The sequence below is a fragment of the Muscardinus avellanarius genome (genome assembly GCF_963383645.1).
Source record: "Muscardinus avellanarius genome assembly, chromosome: 3".
In the NCBI taxonomy this organism is placed as follows: Eukaryota; Metazoa; Chordata; class Mammalia; order Rodentia; family Gliridae; genus Muscardinus; species Muscardinus avellanarius.
The window spans coordinates 23,461,070-23,485,594 of NC_137788.1; the positions used below are offsets into that span (position 1 = coordinate 23,461,070).

Consider the following 24,525-nt stretch of genomic DNA (forward strand, 5'->3'; position numbering starts at 1 on the left):
TTCCCTTCCCTTCCCTTCCCTTCCCTTCCCTTCCCTTCCCTTCCCTTCCCCTCCCTCTTTCTTTCTTTCTTTCTTTCTTTCTTTCTTTCTTTCTTTCTTTCTTTCTTTCTTTCTTCTGGGGGTGAAATCCAGGGGCTTTTCTACCTCCGGGCTATACTCCCAGATCTATTTTATACTTTTTTGGAAACAGGGTCTCACTAAGTTGCTGAGAGCCTAAGTAGCTGAGGCTGGCTTTGAACCTGTGCAATCCTCCTGTCTCAACCTCCCGAATGCTGGGATTACAAGTGTGCGCCACCACGCCCGGCTTCCATCTTTGTTTATGAAAGACAGTTTCCACACATTTGGCAAAGCAGTGTAATAGAGAAGAAAGGGCCTGGTTTGCGACCAGACAAATTTTATTACAAATGTTTGAGCTAGCTAATCCTGAGGCTGCCACCTCATCTATACTTTTTTTTTTTTTTTTTCCTTTGCGTTACTGGAGATTGAGCTCTGGGGCATTCGACCTCCAAGCTACACCCCCAGCCCTATTTTGTTTATTTTGAAACAGGGTCTCACTAAGGTTAATGAGAGTCCCACTACATGCTGAGGCTACCCTCAGGCCTGTGATACTCCTGTCTCAGCCTCCCAAGTACTAAGATTATAAGCATATGCCACCACACCCGGCTCATCTGTACTTTGACAATGATATCTTCCTTACAAGGATTTTTTTGGGTGAAGTTTAGATAGTTTATGTATATAGGATACTTAGTACTGTATAGTCAAGAAAAAAAAAATTAGTTTCTTTACCTCCTCTGAGACGTTCTTCCTTTCTCCTTTCTCCTTTCTTCTTTCCCTTCCTTCCTTCTTGTACTAGGAATTGAACCAGAGGCATTCTACCTGTGAGCTACACCCACAACAGCCCTTTTTTATTTTTTATTTTGAAATAGGGTCTTAATTGAGTTACCACACACTGGCCTCAAATCTCCAGTTCTCCTAAATACTGGGATTACAGGTGTGTGCTGCCATACCTATCTCCACTTTTTTTTTTTAATTCTTTTTAAACTATGAGTTCAATGGTTACCATGGGTTTTTTTTTTTTTTTTGCTATTGTTGTGTTTGTTTGTTTGTTTGTTTGTTTGTTTGTTTGTTTTGGGGGGTTTGGGGATGGAACCCAGGGGCATTCGACCTCCGAGCTACAATCCCTGCCCTATTTTTTTTTTTATTATTTTGAAACAGTGTCTTACTGAGTTGCAAAGGGCCTCACTAGTCGCTGAGGCTGTCCGCAAACCATGATCTTCTGGTCTCAGACCCCCGAATGCTGGGATTACAAGCGTGTGCCACCACGCCCAGCTTATGGGAAATTTTCAAACACACAGAAAGGAACAGATGTATAGTAAATAGCCGTATGCCCACTACCTAGATTGAACAGTTATTATCTTATATACTTAATCTCTTTTCTTCTCTCTCTCTCTCTCTCTCTGCCTTCCCCATCCCTTTTGTATCTCTGTATTTTGTTGCTGTCATTGCTGACATATTGACATCTTTTTTTTTGTAGATACTATTTATGTCTTCAGCTTCGACAGGACATTGTTGCAGGACGTCTGCCCTGTTCCTTTGCAACCTTAGCATTATTAGGTTCTTATACCATCCAGTCTGAATTGGGCGACTATGATCCAGAACTCCATGGTGTGGATTATGTTAGTGATTTTAAACTGGCTCCAAATCAGACCAGGGAACTTGAAGAGAAGGTCATGGAACTTCATAAATCATACAGGTGAGTATGTTTTCAGGGCTTGTTCTAAGTTGTTTTTGCAATAAGTTTAAATGCTTGACCTGGTAGCTATGTTTGCCTAAGCGGAAGCCTGGACCATAAAGAGGCAGCAGTGAGCTCAGTGCTATTTGGATTTTGGCAGGTCACTTAAGGCCTATGAACCTCGGTTTTTTTCACTCTAGTGATGGGTGTGCATCGTAGGATGAAAACTCGATGAGGTAAAACATGGAAAGCACTTGGCACAGGGCCGGGCCCAGAGTGTTACTCAGTAAATGGCAGCCATTTTTGCCTTACAGGTTTCTTCAGGTGACCTGTAACGTAAGCTTATAAAACTTATGCTTTTAAGGTACTTTGAGATCCTTAAAAGCAAGTGTTCTCAATTTGTGCTCATGAATAGATATTAGGAGAATCCATGAAACCCCTGTAGGTATTTTTCAGTCTTTGTTGAATTCACAGGAGCATCGCACAGGTTCAAAGCCAGCCTCAGCTGGCTTAAGAGACCCTGTTTCCAAATAAAGTATAAAATAGGTCTGTGAGTATAGCCCGGAGGTAGAAGGGCCCTGGGTTCCATCCCCAGTACTATAAAAAAAATTTTTTTTGTGTGTGTGGTGCTGGGTGTGGTGACACACACTTGTAATCCCAATACTTGGGAGGCTGAGACAGGAGAATCTCACAGGTTTGATGCCAATCTCAGTTACTTAGTGAGACCCTGTTTCCAAACAAAATATAAAATAGGTCTGGGAGTGTAGCCTGGAGATAGAAAGCCCCTGGGTTCCATCCCCAGTAACACACACACACACACATACACACACACACACACACACACACACACACACACTCTTTTTTTTTTTGGTGGTACTGGGGTTCCTGGAAACCCTTCTCCGGGCTACACTCTCAGACCTATTTTATATTTTTTATTTGGAAACAGGGTCTCTTAAGCCAGCATGGCTAGCTTTGAATCTGCGCGATCCTCCTGTCTCCACCTCCCAAGCGCAGGGATTACAAGCGTGTGCCACCACACCCGGCCACAAAATTTTTTTTTGTGGTGTTTGAACCTAGGATCTCTAGGCCAGCCTGTGCAACATAAGGAGATTGCGTGTCTGTCTGCCTGCCTGTCTGCCTGTCTCTCTCTCTCTCTGTCTGTCTGTCTGTCTCTGGATGGTGGTTGTTTTGTTTTGGTACTGGGGATTGAATTTAGGAGGCTACTACCTCTGAGGTACACTATAAGCCCTATTTTATTTTTTATTTTGAAAAAGGGTCTCACTTGAGCTGGGTGTGGTAGTGCATGCTTGTAATCCCAGCATTTGGAAGGCTGAGACAGGAGGATTGCCCAGGTTCAAAGACAGCCTCAGCTACTTAGTGAGGCTCTTTGCAATTCAATGAGACCCTGTTTCAAAGTAAAGTATAAAAAATAGGGCTGGGGCCAGGCGTGGTGGCACACGCTTGTAATCCCCGTGCTTGGGAGGCAGAGACAGGGGAATCACGCAGGTTCAAAGCCAGTCTCCCTGGCTTAAGAGGCCCTGTTTCCAAATAAAAATATAAAATAGGTCTGGGAGTGTAGCCCAGAGAGGGGTTCCATCCCCAGTACCACCAAAAAAAAAAAAAAAAAAAAAAAAGAAAGAAAAGAAAGAGAAAGAGAAAGAGAGAAAGGGAGAGGGTCTTATAAGTTGCTTAGGCCCTCACTAGGTTACTCAGACTGTCCTCCAACCTGCACTCTTCCTGTCTCAGCAAGCAGTAAGTATGAGTCTGGGTTTGGGGAGCCACTCAGAGAACTTACACTCACCTAGATAGGACAATCTCAGTGGGCAGATGGATGTGTCCTGTTGATGTTCTAAAAGTACATGATAGAAATTGAACAAGAAAATGTTTTGTTGTGGAATTGTTCTGAACTTTTGGGAAGATTGACATGCCTGATAAGCAGAAACTCAAAAGGAAAATTTAATTATGTCGAATATGGCATTTTAACCAATCCAAAGAAACTTCTGCTACGGCATAAGCATTTTCTTAGGTACTGGAATGTACAAACAAGTACTAACCCACTCCTCAGACAAACAGAAGACAGTCAGTGTGCGTGGGATCTGTAGTAATGGCTCTTTGCCCAGACAGAGAAGTTATAATTAACTCTTTCAATCAACACTAGCAAACCAAGCTTTAAAATTAATTGCCGTCCATTTGTGGGTACTAGGAAGGTATATAAACTCGTCAGTTGTCCCACCACTTAATTATCTGAAATCACAGTTCTTAATTTGGAGATGCAGCGAACATTATTAAATGGCTGTCATGTAACACTGAAACTCAGTGAATGGCTCTCCTGACCCCACTTGCTTGAAATAAATAAATACTGGGAAACTGTTATAACTTCTCTTTGTAATGAGTTAACCAGTGTCAGAGCTCCCTGTTTAGGTATTTTTATAAGCTAGAGTACTTACAAGACGTCACTTACTACATTGTACTGAATAAATTCAGAACAATACTCTTCCTCTCCCTCTTCTGTCTCGTCTTCCTCTTCTTTGTACTAAGAATTGAACCTAGGGGCAGTCTGCTTCTGAGTTATACCCCCAGCATTTAAATTTTTAAATTTCAAAATTAACTGCCCTCCATTTGTGGGCACTAGGAAGGTATGTAAACTCGTAGATTGTCCCATCACTTAACTTTTTGAAAGCACAGTTCTTTTTTGTTTTTTTGGTGGTAGTGGGGTTCCTGGAAACCCTTCTACCTCCGAGGTACACTCCCAGACACCTATATTTTTTATATTTTTTATTTGGAAACAGGGTCTCTTAAGCCAGCCAGGTTGGCTTCGGACCTGCATGATCCTCCTGTCTCTGCCTCCCAAGCTTGAGGATTACAAGTGTGTGCCACTATGCCCGGCATTAATTTTTATTTTTATATTATTATTATTATTATTGTTATTATTAATTATTATTATTTTGGTGGTACTGGGGTTCCTGGAAGCCCTTCTACCTCCGGGCTACACTCCCAGACTTATTTTATACATTTTTTGTTTTTTGAAACAGGGTCTCTTAAACCAGCACGGCTGGCTTTGAACCTGCATGATCCTCCTGTCTCTGCCTCCCAAGCGCGGGGATTACAAGCGTGCGCCACCACGCCCGGCCTTAGCAAACCTTATTAAAAAAAAAAAAAAAAAAACTGGAGTGTGGCTTAGAGGTAGAACACCCCTGGGTTCAATTCCTAGTACCTCCTCCCCCCAAAAAATAAAGTACAAAAAGGAAGAAACAAACAAAATTGTGGGATATTACATTAAACTGGAGATTTCAATGTGTACTCATGGTTTCCAGTGTATAAATAGATGTAGAAATACAGGTGTAAACAGATACATACATACATACATACATACATACATACATACACACACACACACATATATATATACATATATATATATATATATATATATATATATATTCTAAAACTATATGTTATGTTGGAAGAAAGCACTCAAAAGATGATGAGAAATAATTTGAAAAGAATCCGGCAGGCATGGTGGCGCACGCTTGTAATCCCTGCGCTTGGGAGGGGGATCACGCTGGTTCGAAACCAGCCTCACTGGTTTAAGAGACCCTGTTTTAATATATATATATATATATGGGGTCTGGGAGTGTAGCCTGGAGGTAGAAGGGTTTCCAGGAACCCCAGTACCACCACCAAAAAAAAAAAAAAAAAGGATGCTGAATCCAACTTAAAGAGGTTCCCACCAACCAAACCAGAGTAACTTAACCAGAAAAATAATTCATTATACTGCATTGAATATAATGAGAATTTATGAGAATTTAATGAGAATTTATGAGTCTGTATTGATACAAATAAGAAACTGAAAGTTTGATAAGAAATAGGATATTCAAAAAGTTTCAAAAACACTCCCACAAAATGCTTATTAATTACAAAGAGAGTACTTAAGAAACTGAGACTGGAGGATTGCAAGTTTGAAGACAACCTCAGCAATATAGCAAGATTCTCAGCAAACTAGTGAGACTCTGTTTCCAAACCAAAAAGAAAAAAGAAAGAAAAAAAACCAAGATTTTTAAAAAGAGGCTGGCATAGCCAGGCATGGAGACATGCACTTGTAAATCCCAGTACTTGGGAGGCTGAGACAGGAGGATCGCAGGTTCGAAGCCATCCTCAACTACCTAGTGAGGCCCTCCACAATTTAGTGAGACCCTGTTTCCAAATAAAAAATAAAAAAGCAGGGCTGGAGAAGTAGCTCAGAGGTAAAATACCACTTAATTCCATCCCCAGTCCAAAAAAAAGGGGAACTGGATTCAAACCCCAGTACAACAAATAAACAAGCACTGTCTCTAAATTCAACTGATCTAAATTATTTCTTTTAATTTTATTCTATAATTTATGTATAGGTGGATCACGGGGCTCTTAGAAAACTAAGGTTGCAATAATAAACACTTATAGTTCATTAAGCAGTTTCACAACTTTTATCCCATTTAATCTTTTTTTTGTGTATGTGTGTTGTACTGGGGAGGGAATTCAGGGGCTTTCTACCTTCGAGGTATACCCTAACCCTGATTTTTATTCTTTCTTTATTTATTTATAATTTTTTTGTGGTACTGGGGGTGGAACCCAGGGGCTTTTCTACCTCTGGGCTATACTCCCAGACCTTTTTCTATTTTATTTGGAAACAGGGTCTCACTAAGTTGCTAAGAGCCTCACTAAATAGCTGAGGCTGGCTTTGAAAACCTGTGCGTTCCTCCTGTCTCAGCCTCCAAAGTGCTGGGATTACAAGCGTGCACCACCATGCCTGACTTTTATTCTTTATTTTGAAACAGAGTCTAAGTTGCAGAGGGCCTCATTAAGTAGCCGAGGCTATCCTTGAACCCATATGATCCTCCTGTCTCAGTCTTCCAAGTACTGGGATTACAAGTGTGTGCCACCACGCCTGGCTCCCATTCGATCTTAATGGTCATGTTTGTTTACTCAGCAAAGGCAAAAAAAATTTTTATTGCTTATCCTAGAGTTTGGAAGTAGACACTATTACAATTCTTACTTTACAGTGGAGATTGAGGACAACACTGGTTCATCACTCACAAGTGCAGAACAGGTATTCCCATCCAAGTAATGTGATTTGAATCCTGATTTAGGCCCGGGGCTTGCCTCAGTCCAAGAATCCTAACCTGCCTGTGATCATACGATCCCTCAGGGCCTATTTCTTTATTAGTAAAATAAAAATGTTGAATTCTCTTATCTTCAAGTTTCATTCCAGGTTCAAAATCCTAAAATTTATTCCATTAGTAAGAATAACAACAAAAACCATAAAATAACTGAGAATAACCTTAACTCAAAAATGATGTAACTTATATGGGGAAAATGTACAACTATAAAACTTTCCTGGGATGTTTTGAATGACTTGAGTATATAGACTTGCATCTGTGTTAATTCTGCATTCTTTTTTTAATAAACCTTCAACTTCAGGTCCATTTATAAATAGAATATCAGGTGTGATGCTGTAGAATTGTGAAAAGAAGTTTATTCCTGGAAGCTAAGTTACTGCAATATCTGTCCTAAGGTTTTTTTCTTCTTTTGGTTGTTGTTGTTCCAAGGAATCCTTTTTTTTTGAGGTACTGGGAATGGAACCCAGGGTCAGTCTACTTCCAAGCTACACCCCCAGCCCTATTTCTTATTCTTTATTTTGAAACAGGGTCTCACTGAGTTGCAAAGGGCCTCACTAAGTAGCTGAGGCTGGCCACAAACTGTGATCCTCCTGTCTCAGCCTTCCAAATTCTGGGATTATAAGCATGCAGCACTACACCCAGCACCTTTTTTTTTGGGGGGGGGCGGGTTTGGGGATGGAACCCAGAGGCATTTGACCTCCGAGTTACACCCCCTGCCCAATTTTTTATTCTTTATTTTATTTTATTTATTTATTTTTGTGTAAATGGGGATGGAACCCAGGGGCCTTTTACCTCCGGGCTACACTCCCAGACCTAATATATATAATTTTTTTTTTTTTGGAAGCAGAGTCTCTTAAGCCAGTGGAGGCTGGCTTCAAACCTGCACGATCCTCCTGTATCGGCCTCCCAAGCACGGGGATTACAAGCGTGCGCCTCCATGCCCGCCTTATTATTCTTTATTTTGAAACAGGGTCTCACTGAGTTGCAGAGGGCCTCACTAAGTAGCTGAGGCTGTCCACGAACCGTGATCCTCGGGGCTCAGCCTCCCGAATGCTGGGATTACAAGCGTGCACCACCATGGCCAGCTCCCTTTTTTCTTTTTAATAAGTATAAAGACAGATGGGTTTGGAAGAGACTTTTCCTTGTCAAATACGAAGACCCCCTGCTGCTTTATATAGCTTGAGACAGTCTTATGGGAAACTGGCATTTCCATGTTTTTTCTTTGGAGATGTGGCTGAATTATTGTTACTGTGAAGTTATACTTAATTGTTCTGACTAGTATAGTATTAGGAGTGATATCTTTGTCTTCAGAGCTCAATATAATAGCTCATGAGCAGTTTTCAAAAGAGGGGAAACTTCTGAAGGAGAAGGAAAGACAGTGATGATTAGACAGTCAGACTCATTGTTTCTAAACAAATCCAGTTCCTTGTATGCCTGCTAATGAAGACATCTTAATAACGGAAAGTAGTCCCATTATCTGTGCGCTTCTGTTAGCCAATTTATTTTGTTTAAACCAGTGGGCAGGACACCATCTGTTACCAGAAATTTTCTTTTCATCAAACCTGCCCCCATTAAGAGCCCCAGTTAAGTAACGTCAGCTGCCCTCTTGTTTCATTTACATAATAACTCAATTCAGGGGTATATAGAGAAAAAGGCAGCTAAGAGGATCTTGTAAATTGCACCATGCCCCCTGAGGATTTAATTTGGTCATCTCCTTGGCAAGAAAATTAGTGGAAGGAGTTTATGTATGGTGCAGAAAAAGGCTAAAGAGAGGTGGCCAGAACTGATGATGGATAAGGTAGCATTAGGGAAATTCTTTAGTAGGATTAAATATTCTTTTTTCTAATAGTTTTTTGGTTACTTTATTTTCTGAAGATCTCTTCTTCTCAAGGTGTATTTCAATTATTCAGACATAGGTTGTGATAATATTCTCATTTAGTAACAATCAACTTTCGGACTATGAAATTTATTTTACTGAGGCTGAGACCAGAGGATCACGGTTCACTGACAGCCTCAGCTACTTAGTAAGGCCCTCTGCAACTCAGTGAGACCCTGTTTCAAAATAAAGAATAAAAAACAGGGCAGGGGGTGTAGCTCGGAGGTCGAATGCCCCTGAGTTCCATCTCCAGACCCGCAAAAAAAAAAAAAATTTTACCTACATGTGTATGTATATGTTCATATGTAAAGCATAATGAATACACAATTGTAATTATTATAAATGTGGATTCTGTGACATTAAATTTTTAATATTTATTCTATCAAAGATCCATGACTCCAGCTCAGGCTGACCTAGAATTTCTTGAGAATGCCAAAAAGTTGTCTATGTATGGAGTTGATCTTCATAAAGCAAAGGTAATGATAACTTTGTTTTTTATTGATGTGCATTATATGACACAGGTCTGTTATGCTTATGTTATACTTGCTTCCTATATGCGTGCAGCACACTTGTCTTTAATCTTTCTACAAACATTTATCTGGGGTATCTAAAAACATTGAAAATACATAGTAATTCTTGTTAAAATTTCAAGTATCAATTGAGTTGCTCCTTGGCAGTTCCACTAGCAGAATAAATATTTACAACCAAGCTACTGTAAAGATCAAAAGATACAATACTCAAAAGGAAACTGTATTTTCTAAAAGAAACTAATTTTCTAAAATGAAGTTACATATAAAAATATACAGTGGCAACGAGACTTACTTCACAGCCAGAGTCACATCAGTACTACCTGGACCATCTATCAAATATGCAGATTCATAAGCTGGCGTGGTGGCGCACGCTATTAAATATGCACATCTATTAAATATGCAGATTCATGAGCTGGGCGTGGCGGCGCATGCTTGCAATCCCAGCATTTGGGAGGCTGAGACAGAAAGGATCACCGTTTGTGGCCAGCCTCAGCTACTTAGTGAGACCCTGTTTCAAAATGAAGAATAAAAAATAGGGCTGGGTGTGTAGCTCAGAGGTAGAATGCCCCTGGGTTCCACCCCCAGTTCTGGAAAAAAAAATGCAGATTTATAAGCTTCTTCCAGATTTTTTTTTTTTTGGGGGGGGAGGAGGAGTGTTGTAAATTAAACTCAGGAACATCTACCTCCAAACTACATCCTCAGCCCCCCCCCCCTTTAAATTTTGGAACAGGGTCTTCGCTTTTCATTACTAGTTTTTTTTTTAATGGTCTCACTAGGTTTTTGAGGTTCTCATTATGTTGTTGAGGCTGGCCTTGAACCTGTGATCCTCCTGTCTCAGCCTCCCAAGTACAAGGACTACAGGTGTGTGCCATCACGCCTGGATGCTTCTTCCATATTTACTGACTTATTCTGGAAGAGAGGCTAAAGAGTTCCCAGATTGAATGAGCGTCCCAGATGATTCTTATGTGTGCTTGAACCTGAGAACCATTTCTTGGTTGGAAGCTACTGTCAATCAGGAGTGGATGAAGGAGTCAGGCAGCATGTTATAAAGCAAATTGATTCTGTGAAGCATATTATCAAAAGAGACATGTGGTTGTACCCACAGGCTTTAAAAACTTAAGAGAGCATCTTCTGGTAAATTCTCAGTTATACAGTTATCAAACTGAAGCTATATTCACTTTCTGCATCACTTTTATGCTTGTATATGACACACGTAGACACTCATTTTTCTGTATACTCATTCTAGTAAAATGAGTAATCAAGAAGCATTTAACTCTGGGTTTTAGCCGGGCGTGGTGGACACTCTTGTAATCCCAGCATTCGGGAGGCTGAGACCAGAGGATCGCGGTTCGCAGACAGCCTCAGCTACTTAGGCTTTTTGCAACTCAGTGAGACCTGGTTTCAAAATATAGAATAAAATATTCAGCAGGGGTGTAGCTCAGAGGTCAAATGCCCCTGGGTTCCATCCCCAGACCCGAAAAAAGAAAAAACTCTGGGTTTTGATTACTTAGCTGAATAAAGAGTCATCTGAAGTGATGAACTGAGGTGAAATTAATTTACTCTTGAATTATATAGACAGTTACTATTTTTAAAAATTTCTTAAGAGGCACATGGATATGACTTTATTTGTCTTACTGTTTCTTCTAGACTTAGGTATATTTATAATATAATATACTTAATATCAAGTATTTTAAGAATCTGAGATTCTCTTATGCTGAGTTTTTATAGGAATAGTAAACTCTTAACATGATATCTGGAGGTATTACCACTTTATCAAGTTAAAAGAAAAAAAAAGCTAGGCATGATGGTACTCACCTGTAATCCTACTACTTAGGAGGCTGAGACAGGAGGATTGTAGACTTGAGGCAATCATGCCATTATTTAGCAATACTGTTTCAAAGTAAACAATAAAATAGGGCTGGAGGTTTTGCTCAGAGATAGAACCCAGTCAGGGTTTAATCCCCAGTACTACACACACACACACACACACACACACACACACACACACACACACACAGAATTATAATTATGCATGTATATTTAGTCATGACATTAAGCCCTGACCTCCAGGAAGTTGTGTCTGTTGACTTGACACAGTACTCCCATGGATTATGATCGTTTATTTGTGCTTCATTACTATTTCACCACATGCTCTGTAACTGTTTTTGGTTGTCAGTATCTGCAGATTATCTGGTAATAGAGAATCTGAGCACTTTGCTTAGGCTGAAATGCTGGTGCCTTTCTTTCTTTTTCAGGACTTGGAGGGAGTGGATATCATCCTAGGTGTCTGCTCTAGTGGCCTTTTGGTTTACAAAGATAAGTTGAGAATTAACCGTTTTCCCTGGCCCAAAGTGCTGAAGATTTCATATAAACGCAGCAGTTTTTTCATCAAGATTCGGCCTGGAGAGGTACAGAATTTGTGTTTCTTTCTTTCTAAACCAAGTACAGACCAGTTCTAAAACATCTCTTCACTTTCATTTTCCTTGGTATGTCATTTGAGAGGTCTCTCTGTAACTATTCAGGGGCCAAAAAGTCTGTCTTTTAGATTGATCACTCCTGCAGGGCTGCTTTTCTATCTTACTACAAGTCTTCTGGACATTTCTCTTCCTATAAATATATATATATATTGCATTGCCAAAAGTGAACTTGTATTCATAAGCTGGTTTCTTTTTACACCAGGGAAAAACTTGATAGGAATATATTTTAAAACTTTGCCGGGTGTGGTGGCCCACACTCATAATCCCAGCATTCTGGAGGCTGAGACAGGAGGATTGCGTTTGCAAACAGTCTCAGCTACTTAGGCCCTTTGCAGCTCAGTGAGACCCTGTTTCAAAATTAAAAATGGGGCTGGGAGTGTAGCTTGGAGGTAGAATTCCCCTGGGTTCCATCCCAGTACTGAAAAACAAACAAACAAAAAACAACTTTGTAGCATGATATTTTAAAATTATTTTTAGGAAGCTGGGCATGGGGGCACATGCTTGTAATGCCAGCATTTGGGAGGCTGTGACAGGAGAATTGGGTTCGTGGACAGCCTCAGCTACTTAGTGAGACACTTTGCACCTCAGTGAGACCCTGTTTCAAAATTAAGAATTAAAAAAAAAAAATAGGGCTGGGATGTAGCTCAGAGGTAGAATGCCCCTGGGTTCCATCCCCAGTACTGCTATATATATATATATATATATATATATATTTTGGGGGGGGGTTAAATTACTGCTTTATACCACCAAACCCTTACTTTGTACAATTAAAGTTTATTTGTATGCAAATGTTCCTGAGAATGTGTTCTAAGGTAGCTGGATGTGGTGGAGCACACTTGTAATCCCAGTACTTGGAAGACTAAAATAGTAGGATTGAAGGTTTGTGGCCAGTCTTAGCAACTTAATGAGGCCTTCCACAACTTAGTGAGACCCTGTTTCAAAATAAAAGAATAAAATAGGGTTTAGGGGTGTAGCTCAGAGGTAGAATGCCCCTGGGTTCCATCTCCAGTAAAACACACACACACACACACACACACACACACACACACACTGTGTTCTAGGGTAAATTCTACATTTGTGTATGTGCATGTGTGTTATGTTTGCATGCACACCGGGGATTGAATTTAGGGCCTTGGGCATATTTTCTTGGGTTTTTTTTTTTTTTTTGGTGGTACTGGGGATGGAATCCAATGGCATTGTACCTCCAAGCTACACTCCAAGCCCTATTTTTTCGTCTTTTTAATTTTTTTTTTTTGGGGGGGGGAGTCTGGGGATGGAACCCAGGGGCATTCAACCTCCAAGCTACACTCCCTGCCCTATTCTTTCTTTCTTTCTTTCTTTCTTTCTTTCTTTCTTTCTTTCTTTCTTTCTTTCTTCCTTCCTTCCTTCCTTCCTTCCTTCCTTCCTCCCTTTCTTCCCTTTCCCTTTCTTTCTTTCTTTCTTTCTTTCTTTCTTTCTTTCTTTCTTTCTTTCTTGTACTGGGGGTGAAACCCAGAGGCTTTCTACCTCCAGGCTATACTCCCAGACCTATTTTATACTTTATTTGGAGACGGGTCTCACTAAGTTGCTGAGAGCCTCACTAAGTAGCTGAGGCTGGCTTTGAACCTGTGCGATCCTCCTGTCTCAGCCTCCCAAGCGCAGGGATTACAAGCGTGCGCCACCATGCCTGGCTTCTTATTCTTTATTTTGAATAGTGTCTCACTAAGTTGCAGAGGGCCTCACTAAGTAGCTGAGGATGTCACCAACCACAGTCCTCCTGACTTAGCCTCTCAAATGCTGGGATTACAAGCCTGTGCCACCATGCTGGGTTATTCTTTTAAATTTTGAAACAGTGTCTCACTGAGTTACAAAAGACCTCACTAAGTAGCTGAGGCTATCCTCGAACTGTGATCCTCCAGTCTCAGCTTCCCTAATGCTGGGATTACAAGCGTGCACCACCAGGCCTGGTTTATTATCTTGATTTTTAATAGATGTTTTGTTTGTTTGTTTGTTTTTGTACAGGCAATTAAACCCAGACCTACCTATTTTATTTTTATTTTGAAGGAGGTCCTCACTAATTTGCTGAGGCTGGCTATGAACCTGCGATCCTCCTGTCTCAGCCTCCCAAATACTGGGATTTCAGGTGTACACCACCATGCCCAGCTTTTTTTTTTTTTTTTTTTTTATATTTTTGAAACAGGGTCTCTTAAACCAGCGTGGCTGGCTTCGAACCTGCGTGATCCTCCTGTCTCTGCCTCCCAAGCGCGGGGATTACAAGTGTGCACCACCACACCCGGCCATGCCCAGCTTTTTAATAGAGTTTTATGTTAAACTTTGTGCCATATAACTCAGTTATTAAATGATGACCCAGTTTTAGGATATACTTAAATGCTGGCCAATTTTAACTTTCACATCGAAGAGCTGTCATGATACAGTAGAAAATTTAGTAGGAATTTAAAAAAAAATAGATCTAGCTCCTTCTCTGCCACTTACTAAACAAAAGACCCTGGACAGATCTGAGACTCAGCTTCCCAATCATTCAGGAAGGATAATTCCTCCTCAGTCCCAGTTGATTTCAAGATCAAATGAATGACAGCTGTGAAAGCTCTAAACAGAAAAGGGCCATAGGACCCGAAGTGGCTTTTTTTGGTGTGTTTATATCACCATCTGCTGGTGAAAATGGCTCACTCTTTGAGTCTGGAAATTCTGGATTTGCAGCTTTAAAGTCTTGGGTAGGGATTCTCAGATTATCATTGAAGTATTTATTTTATACTATAATTATTTACCTGTGCCAAGTGCCAAGCAATTATTATCTTCCCCTCATAGTTTAAAATTAAGAGGCATTCAGCCAACAAATATTTATTTTAATTTTTGTACTAGAGATTAAACCAAGGGTGTTCTATCTCTGAGCTACACCTTCAGCCCTTCTTATTTTTTATTTTGAATCAAGGTCTCACTTAGTTGCTAAGGCTGTCCTTGAGCCTGCAATCTTGTCTCAATCTCCCAAATACTGGAATTACAAGCCTGCACTACCAAATCTGGCCAACAAATATTTATTGATGGCTTTTCTTTCTGTCAGTCATTATTATAGGGCCTGGGAATATAAACAGTAAATAAGAGGCACCCCTCAACAATCTTAAAATGTGGGAAAACAGACATTTTATATATGTATGTATGTATACACTGAAATATTAATAAATACTATGATGGGAAGTCCTGATCAACTTTTTTTAGTTTTTTGGGTTTTTTTTTTTTTTTTTTTTTTTTTTTTTTTTTTTTTTTGGTGGTACTAGGGGTGGAACCCAGAGGCTTTCTACCTCCGGGCTATACTCCCAGACCTTTTTTTATATTTTATTTGGAAAACAGGGTCTCGCTAAGTTGCTGAGAGCCTCACTAAGTAGCTGAGGCTGGCTTTGAACCTGTGCGATCGATCCTCCTGTCTCAGCCTCCCAAGTGCAGGGCCTCACTAAGTAGCTGAGGCTGGCTTTGAACCTGTGCGATCCTCCTGTCTCAGCCTCCCAAGTGCAGGACCTCACTAAGTAGCCGAGGCTGTCTGCCAACTGTGATCCTGCGGTCTCAGCCTCCCGAATGCTGGGATTACAAGCGTGCGCCATCACGCTCGGCCTCAGTGTAGTTTTGATTTGCATTTTCCTAATTACTAGTGATGTTGAATATTTTTTCATATATTTATTGGCCAGTTGTATTTCTCTTTTTGAGAAGTGTCTATTCAGTTCTGTTGCCCGTTTTTTGTTGAGTTATTTCATTTTTCTGTGTTAAGTTTTTAGACTTCTTTATAGATATGGGTCCTCCAACAGAAGAATAGTTGGCAAGATTTTCTCCCATTCTGTAGGCTTTCTCTTCAGATTTGTGATTGTTTTCTTTGCTTCGCAGAAACATTTTAATTATTTTTCTTGCAGTACTGGGGATGGAACCTAGGGGCATTTTACTCTGAGCTACACCCCCAGCCCTGTTTTTTATTCTTTATTTTGAAACAAGGTCTCACTGAGTTGCAAAGGGCCTAAGTAGCTGAGGCTGTCCTCGAACTGCAATTCTCCTGTCTCGGCCTCCCGAATGCTGGGATTACAAGTGTTCACCACCATGCCCGGTGAAACATTTTAATTTGACACCATCTAATTTATTGATTCTGAGTTTTATTTCTTGAGCTTTAGGTATCTTATTGAGAAAATTTCCACAACTGCCTGTATATTGGATAGAACAGTAACAAAAATAGCATGTTATTGGCATAAAAACAAACACAATAGACCAATGGAATAGTTAGAAGAGAGGGAAACAAATCTGCATACTTATAACCAGTTGATTTTTTTTTTTTTTTTACAAAGAAAACAAAAACATATACTGGAGAAAAGACAGCCTCTTCAACAAATGGTAATAGGAAAACTAGATATCCATATGTAGAAGAATGAAATTAGATCCCTACCTCTCAACCTGCACTAAAGTCAACTCAAGATGGACCAAAGACCAAGAAATGAGACCAATAACTATACAATTATTAGAAGAAAACATAAGACCAACACAGAATTTTTATTTAAGAAAGCAATCAATCCGGATATGGTGGCACATGCTTATAATCTCAGTACTTGGGAGGCTGAGACAGAAGGATCCCAGATTTGAGGCCAGCCTCCATGACCTTATGAGACTCTATTTCAAAATAAAATAGAAGCTGGGCATGGTGTTGCACACTTGTAGTCCCAGTATTCAGGAGGCTGAGACCAGAGAATTGCAGTTTGCAGACAGCCTCAGCTACTTAGGCCCTCTGCAACTTAGTGAGACCCTTTTTCAAAAATAAAGAATATGGCCGGGCAGGGTGGCACATGCTTGTAATCCCTGCGCTTGGGAGGCAGAGACAGGAGGATCACGCAGGTTCGAAGCCAACCTCGCTGGCTTAGGAGATACTGTTTCCAAATAAAATATAAAAAATAGGTGTCTAGGAGTGTAGCCTGGAGGTAGAAGGGTTTTCAGGAACCCCAGTACTTTAAAAAAAAAAAAAAAAAAAAAGAATATGCCGGGCGTGGTGGCGCACGCTTGTAATCCCAGCATTTGGGAGGCTGAGACCAGAGGATCACGGTTCACGGACAGCCTCAGCTACTACTTAGTGAGGCCCTCTGAAACTTAGTGAGACCCTGTTTCAAAATAAAAGAATAAAAAATTAGAGCAGGGAGTGTAGCTTGGAGGTCAAATGCCCCTGGGTTCCATCCCCAGACCCGCAAAAAATAAAAAATAAATAAAAAATAAAAAAAATAATAGGGCTGAGAGTGTAGCTCAGAGGTAGAATGCCCTTGAGTTCAATCCCCAGTACTGCAATCAATCAATCAATAAATAAATAAATAGGGCTGGGGATATAGCTCAGAAATAGAACATCCCTGGGTTCAGTCCCCAGTATAAAACAAAAAAAACCAAAAAAGCATTCAGGAGCAACAGAAGTCTGAAAAGCAGAGCATCATGACTACACTTTTTTTTGTGGTACCTCCGGGCTTTTCTACCTCTGGGCTACACTCCCAGACCTATGTTATACTTTACTTGGAAACAGGGTCTCACTAAGTTGCTAAAAGCCTCACTCAGTAGCTGAGGCTGGCTGATCCTCCTGACTTAGCCTCCCAAGTGTTGGGATTACAAGCATGCGCCACCACGCCTGGCTAAGTATATACATTTTTATTTGCCAATTCTAAAAATTAATTTTTAAGCCGGTGTGGTGGCGCATGCTTGTAATCCCAGCATTTGGGAGGCTGAGACTGGAGGATCGTGGTTCGCAGACAACCTCAGCAACTTAGTGAGGCCCTCTGCAACTTAGTGAGACCAAGTCTCAAAATAAAGAATAAAAAATAGGGCAGGGAGTATAGCTCAGAGGTCGAATGCCCCTGGGTTCCATCCCTAGACCCACACAAAAAATATTTTAAAAAAATTTTTTTGATGATACTGGGGATGGAACCCTTTTACCTCCGGGCCACACTCTCAGACCTATTTTATATTTTATTTGGAAGCAGTGTTTCTTCAGCCAGCAAGGCTGGCTTCGAACCTGCATGATCCTCCTGTCTCTGCCTCCCAAGCACGGGGATTACAAGTGTGTGCCACCACGCCTGGCTAAAAAATTAATTTTTAAAAAGAATCTGGTTTGAGAGCTGAACGTGGTGCCACATAGTTGTAATCTAGTACTTGGAAGGCTGAGACAGGAGGATCACAGGTTGTTGCCAGCCTCAGCTACTTAGTGAGGCCCTCTGTAACCTAGTAAAACACTCTTTCAAAATAAAGAATAAGCCAAGCATGGTGGTGCACGCTTGTAATCTCAATATTTGGGAGGCTGAGACCGGAGGATCGTGGTTCGCAGACAGCCTTAGCTACTTACGCCCTCCACAACTCAATGAGACCCTGTTTCAAAATAAAGACTAAAAAATTGGGTAGAGGGTATAGCTTGGAGGTCAAATGCCTCTGGGTTCCATACCCAGACCCACAAAAAAATAAAATAAAAAAATAAATAAAATGAAGAATAAAAAATAGGGCTGGGTTGTAGCTCAGAGGTAGAATGCCCAGTATCAAGGAAAAAAAAAAAGGAATCTGGTTTGAGCCAAAATCTTTAGCTCCTATTACTAATTATTATTGCATGATACTACTGATTGATTGATGAAAATTTTTTTGATATCTTGTTCTTTGATCATTAAATAATCTAATGTCCCAAATACAGATAATTATGTCCCAGAAAAATGTTGTGTGTGTGTGTTCTGAGCAAAATTAAGATGCTTAAATAATATACAATGCATTTCCTGGCTTTCTTGCTTTGAGAAAAACTACCCTCAGGGAGGGAATTTCTTTTGGCTAAGTAGGAAACTTTTTCAAATGATATTTTATGTCCCTCAGTTAGTAATATTCTTAATATTTACAGACTTCTTTGGTGGCATTATATTTTTAGTTGAAAAATACCTTATGTTGCATGTTTGTTTTTCTGTAGCAAGAACAGTATGAAAGTACCATCGGATTCAAACTTCCCAGTTACCGAGCAGCTAAGAAATTATGGAAAGTCTGTGTAGAACATCACACGTTTTTCAGGTATTGTTCTCACTTTAGTGTTTTTCAAAGATAAATTACTTATGCATGTTTCTATTTTAAGTTTGCTATTGAAATTTTCTTTTTTGTATGACTGACACTTTTATTTAGCTCAGGTGAGATCATCTTAAGCAAGACAAAATGAATCCAGTTCTCTCCATTTGGGTTGAAAAGCATGCCTCAGTGTTCCCAGACACCTTTCTGTGTGTAGCAGAAGGAGGAGAGAAGTGAGGAATGGCGCCTGTATTCACCAGGGCTCTATGATTGCCCTAACTAAATCAGTCGCGGGCTTGGCCTTTGTTACTGTCCAGTCCCTGAACACATAATATTACCTTAAGTGTCTAACTTCTTTTTAGGGTTTCATTTCCCTGCATCTGTAAGATGGTAAAAAACATTACAGGGATGTAATAGTAGTGTAATATTGCACTACTATAAGAGAATTTTGAAAACTATAAGGTACTACCTATAGAGATATAAAATGATATTACTAAGCCAGGCGTGGTGACGCATGCTTGTAATCTCAGTATTTGAGAGTCTGAGACAGGAGGAGGATTGTAGGTCATCACACACACACACACACACACGATATTATAAGTCCCCGGGCGTGGTGGCACATGGTTGTAATCCCCGGGCTTGGGAGGCAGAGACAGGAGGATCGCGCAGGTTCGAAGTCAGCCGCGCTCGCTTAAGAGACCCTGTTTCCAAATAAAAAAGTATAAAATAGGTCTGGGAGTGTAGCCCGGAGGTAGAAGGGCTTCCAGGAACCCCAGTACCACCAAAATAAATAAATAAATGAATAAATAAATAAATAAATATCCCTAATAAACTATATTGGTTGCTTTGAGATAGATATAAATAAACAAAAAATTATTAACCTGACATTTCTTTTTTTTTCTTTCTTTTTTTATGCTGGAGACTGAACCCAAGTTATACCCGCAGCACTGTCCTATTTTTATTTTGACCCAGAGTCTTGCGAGGTTGTTTAGAGTCTTGCTGTGTTTCTGAGGCTGTCCTCAAACCTATGATCCTCCTGTCTTAGCATCCCAAGTATTGGAACTACAGGTGTGTGCCACCACACTGGCTGGAAATTTCTTAATAACTATAATTAAGCCATGAAAACTGTGAAACATTTTTATTTGGGAGTTTACTCTTTTTTTTTTGCAGTGCTGGGGATATGTGCACCACCACACCTGGTTTGGGGTTTACTTTTAATTTTACAGGCTCATAATAATGAAGAAATGCATATAATATATGACTATTATGATTTTTCTTCTAGATTGACTTCTACAGACACCATTCCCAAAAGCAAATTTCTTGCCCTGGGATCCAAGTTTCGGTATAGTGGCCGGACTCAAGCTCAGACCAGGCAAGCTAGTGCTCTGATTGACAGGCCTGCCCCACACTTTGAACGTACAGCAAGCAAACGGGCATCCCGGAGCCTTGATGGAGGTTTGTATCAAAATTAGTGATTTCTTGTGATTTTAATTCATTATAAAAAAAGTACAGTTATCTATAAGAGAACCGAAGTCTCAGATTTACACAGAATCTCAGTGGCATAATGAAAAATTAAAAATGAAAGGGACCCTACGAATGGTATAATTCAGTGGAATCATTTGAGAAAAGGAAAACTGAGATTCAGAGAGAACAGTGTCTAGATCAGGATTCACTGCTAGGCCATGATGGATCAAACATCACTAGAATTAGAATCATTAATCTCATTTTTTACTTTGTTCAACAATTTGTTACTTCCAATGCGCAAAGTATTGTCCTATTCACTGAAGATTGAGCTGTGAATACGTAAACATGGGCTCCATCTTCATGGAGCTTTATTTCTGTGGATAGAAACTGTATAAAAAGAAAACAAAACAATTTCAGATAGTGAGGAATGCTTTAAAAAAAAATAAAACAGGCCGGGCGTGGTGGCGTATGCTTATAATCCCTGCACTTGGGATGTGGAGATAGGAAGATCCCACTGGTTTGAAGCCAGCCTCACTGGCTTAAGAGACCCTGTTTCCAAAATAAAAAAATATAAAATAGGTCTGGGAGTGTAGCTCGGAGGTAGAAGGGTTTCCAGGAACCCCAGTACCACAAACAAACAAACAAACAAACAAAACAGAGCTAGGTGTGGTTGCACATGCTTGTAATCCCAGTACTTGAGAGGCTCAGACAGAAGGATCGCAGATTCATGGTCAGCCTCAGCTACTTAGTGAGGCTCTCCACAACTTAGTGAGACCCTGTTTCAAAATAAAGAATAAAAAAATAGGGCTGGGCGTGTAGCTCAGAGGTAGAATGCCCCTGGGTTCCATCCCCAGTACCACAAAACAAACAAACAAATAGGAGGAAGGGGAAGAGAGTGCCTGGGGATGGGGGAGATGGAGGACCTGTTTCAGATTGAGTAGATCAATCTAAATTTAGAAGTTTTGCCTGAAAAGCTGCATTTGAATTGAGACCTGAATTCTGAGAACTAATCATCCTCACATCTGGAGGGAAAGTGCATTGCAGAAGGAGTAGCAAGTTCAGAGTCCTAAAGGTGGGAATGAGCTTGACATTTGCGTAAATCAGTGCTGTCCCATTGAACTTTCTGTGCTAATGAAAATCATATTAGTCAGCTTTCCATTGTTGTGGAAAAAATACCCAAGAAAACAACTTAAAAGAAGAAAGATTTATTTTGGCTCACAGTTGCAGAAGTTTCATTCCAGGCCAACTGGCTCCTTTGCTTTAGGTGTCAGATGAGGCAAAATATTATAGCCGTGGGAGCCAGTGGCTAAGGAGGCTGTTCTCTTCATGGCAGCCAGGAAGCAAAGAGTGGAGGGAAGGGGAGGGCAGGCAGGTGGAAATTTACCCTCCATGGACTTTTCCACCAATACAGAACCTGAGGATACGGAGAGTTATTTGTAGGATTTGCCAAAATCCTAAGATGATAGAAAAAGAAAATCATATTATGACCAAATTGGGTTTACTGCAAGAATGATTAATTGGTTTAAAAAACTGAAAGTCAGCCGTGAGTGGTGGTGCACGCTTGTAATCCTAGCATTTGGGAGACTGAAACTCCAGGATTGTGGTTTGCGGACAGCCTCAGCTACTTAGTGAGGCTCTCTGAAACTTAGTGAGACCCTGTTTCAAAATAGAAAATAAAAAATAGGGCAGCTTGGAGGTCGAATGGCCCTGGGTTCCATCCCCAGACTCACAAAAAACAAACAAACAAACAAAAATCCTGAAAGTCAATCAAAGTAATCCATTACATTTATAAAAGGAGAAAAATCATATCAATTAAGTAAAATATATTTGATAAAAATTATCATTAATTCATGATAAAAACTCTCGAGAAACTAGGAATAAAAGAAAACTTTTTAATTTGACAAAGGGTAGCTAAACAAAACCTAGATCAATCATCATACATTTTTTATTTCTTTTGTGGTACTGAGGATCGAACCCAGGCTCTTTTTTTCCACAACAATGGAACTTAGACCCTGTTTCAAAATATAAAGTATTAAAAATAGGGCTTGGGGGTATAGCTCAGAGGTTGAATGCCCCCAGGGTTCCATCCCCAGACCTGCAAACTAACTAACTAACTAACTAACTAAATAAATAAATAAATAAATAAATAAATAAATAAAATAGGTTCTCACTAAGTTACTGTGTACAGGCTTCCAACCTGCAGTCCTCCTGTCTCAGCCTCCAAGCACTGGGATTACAGGTATGTGCTACCATGCCTGGCTGAGATAATGATTTTTTTTTCTGGGTCTGGGGATGGAACACAGGGGCATTCAACCTCCAAGCTACACCTCCAGCCCTATTTTGTATTCTTTATTTTGAAACAGAATCTCACTAAATTGCAGAGGACCTCGTTAAGTAGCTGAGGCTGTCCGCAAACCAGGATCCTCCTGTCTCAGCCTCCCAAATGCTGGGATTACAAGCATGCGCCACTGTGCCCAGCAAGATACTGAATTATAAGTTAAGTGTTAGCTGGGCATGGTGACACATGCTTATAATTCCAATGCTTGAGAGGCTGAGATAGGAGGATCACAAGTTCACAGCCAGCCGTAGCTACTTAGTGAGACCCTTTGCAACTTAGTGAGACCCTGTTTCAAAAAAAAAAAAAAATGGGGCTGGGGGTATAGCTTGGAGGTAGAATGTCCCTTGGTTCAATCCCCAGTACCACAAAAAAATTACATAAATGTTTTCAATGTTTTCTGTATATGAGCCAAAATCTTATAATAGCTAACAAATTAATTAATAAAACAAGAGGCAAATCTTTTTTTTTTTTTTTTTTTTTTTTTGGTGGTACTGAGGTACTGAGGTTCCTGGAAACCCTTCTACCTCTGAGCTATACTCCCAGACCTATTTTATACTTTTTTTTTTTTTTTTTTTTTTTTGGTGGTACTGGGGTTCCTGGAAGCCCTTCTACCTCCAGGCTATACTCCCAGACCTATTTTTACATTTTTTTTTATTTGGAAACAGGGTCTCCTAAGCCAGCGCGCGCGGCTGGCTTTGAACCTGCGCGATCCTCCTGTCTCTGCCTCCCAAGCGCGGGGATTACAAGCGTGCGCCACCACGCCTGGCAAGAGGCAAATCTTTAAAAAAAATTTTATGGTGCTAAGGATGGAAACATTTTCTTTTGTGGTGCTTACAGCCTCAAGTATACTAGGCAAACACATTTTTTTTTTCGGTATGGGAATGGAACCCAGGAATATTCTACCTCCAAGCGACACCCCCAGCCCTAATTTTTTGTTCTTTTATTTTCTTTAAAACAGGGCCTCACTGAGTTGCAAAGGGCCTCACTCAGTAGCTGAGGCTGGCTTTGAACCTGTGCGATCCTCCTGTCTCAGCCTCCCAAATGCTGGGATTACAAGTGTGTGCCACCATGCCCGGCTCTGGGCAAACATTATACCACTGAATCATATCTCCAGTCCTGAGTCCAGGCATTATAAAAAGAAATTACTCACCCAACACTGTGAATATACTAAAAAGCATTGAATTATATACTCTGCGTGTGTGTGTGCATGTGTGTGCGTGCGTGCGTGTGTGTGTGTGCGTGTGTGTGTGTGTGTGTATGATACTGGAAATTGAACTCTGGTGTTCTACCTTGAAGCTATACCTTCATCCCTGGTTTTTGGGGTTTTTTTTGTTTGTTTGTTTTTGTTTTTTGGTATGGAGGATGGAACCCAGGGGCATTGTACCTCTGAGCTACAGTCTCAGCCCTATTTTTTTAGTCTATTTTTTAAACAAGGCCTCACTGAGTTGCAAAGGGCCTTGCTAATGCTAGGATTACAAGCATGCACCACCACTCCCAGAGCTAGTTTTGTTTTGAAACAGGGTCTCACTAGATGAATCTCACTGCTTGCTGAGTCTGTCCTTGAACCTGTGATCTTTATATCTCAGCCTCTTAAGTAATACTGGGATTACAGGCAATACCACCATGCCCAGTGAATTATATACTTTAAATAAATAAATTGACCCAGGCGTGGTGGTGCACACTTGTAATCCCTGCGCTTGGGAGGCTGAGACAGGAGGATTGCACAGGTTCAAAGCCAGCCTCAGCTGCTTAGTGAGGCTCTTAGCAACTTAGTGAGACCCTGTTTCCAAATAAAATATATAAAATAGGTCTGGGAGTATAGCCTGGAGGTAGAAAAGCCTCTGGGTTCCACCCCCAGTACTACAAAAATAAATAAATAAATAAATAAATAAATAAATAATATAATATATGGACAGTATCTCA

General features: G+C 40.4%; 1 protein-coding gene across 9 annotated transcripts in view; it reads left to right on the plus strand.

Annotated features, from left to right (window-relative positions):
• The window catches only part of EPB41 (erythrocyte membrane protein band 4.1), a gene marked incomplete at both ends in the record, with an annotated part of 108,349 nt that overhangs the window by 27,036 nt on the left and 56,788 nt on the right, over positions 1 to 24,525 (plus strand). For all 9 annotated transcript variants that reach the window (XM_080691734.1, XM_080691735.1, XM_080691736.1 and 6 more), the window contains 5 exons: positions 1,535 to 1,753; positions 9,153 to 9,240; positions 11,550 to 11,702; positions 18,712 to 18,809; positions 20,083 to 20,255. In XM_080691734.1, the coding sequence (XP_080547860.1) occupies positions 1,535 to 1,753; positions 9,153 to 9,240; positions 11,550 to 11,702; positions 18,712 to 18,809; positions 20,083 to 20,255 (731 nt within the window). The remainder of the gene's footprint in view (positions 1 to 1,534; positions 1,754 to 9,152; positions 9,241 to 11,549; positions 11,703 to 18,711; positions 18,810 to 20,082; positions 20,256 to 24,525) is intronic.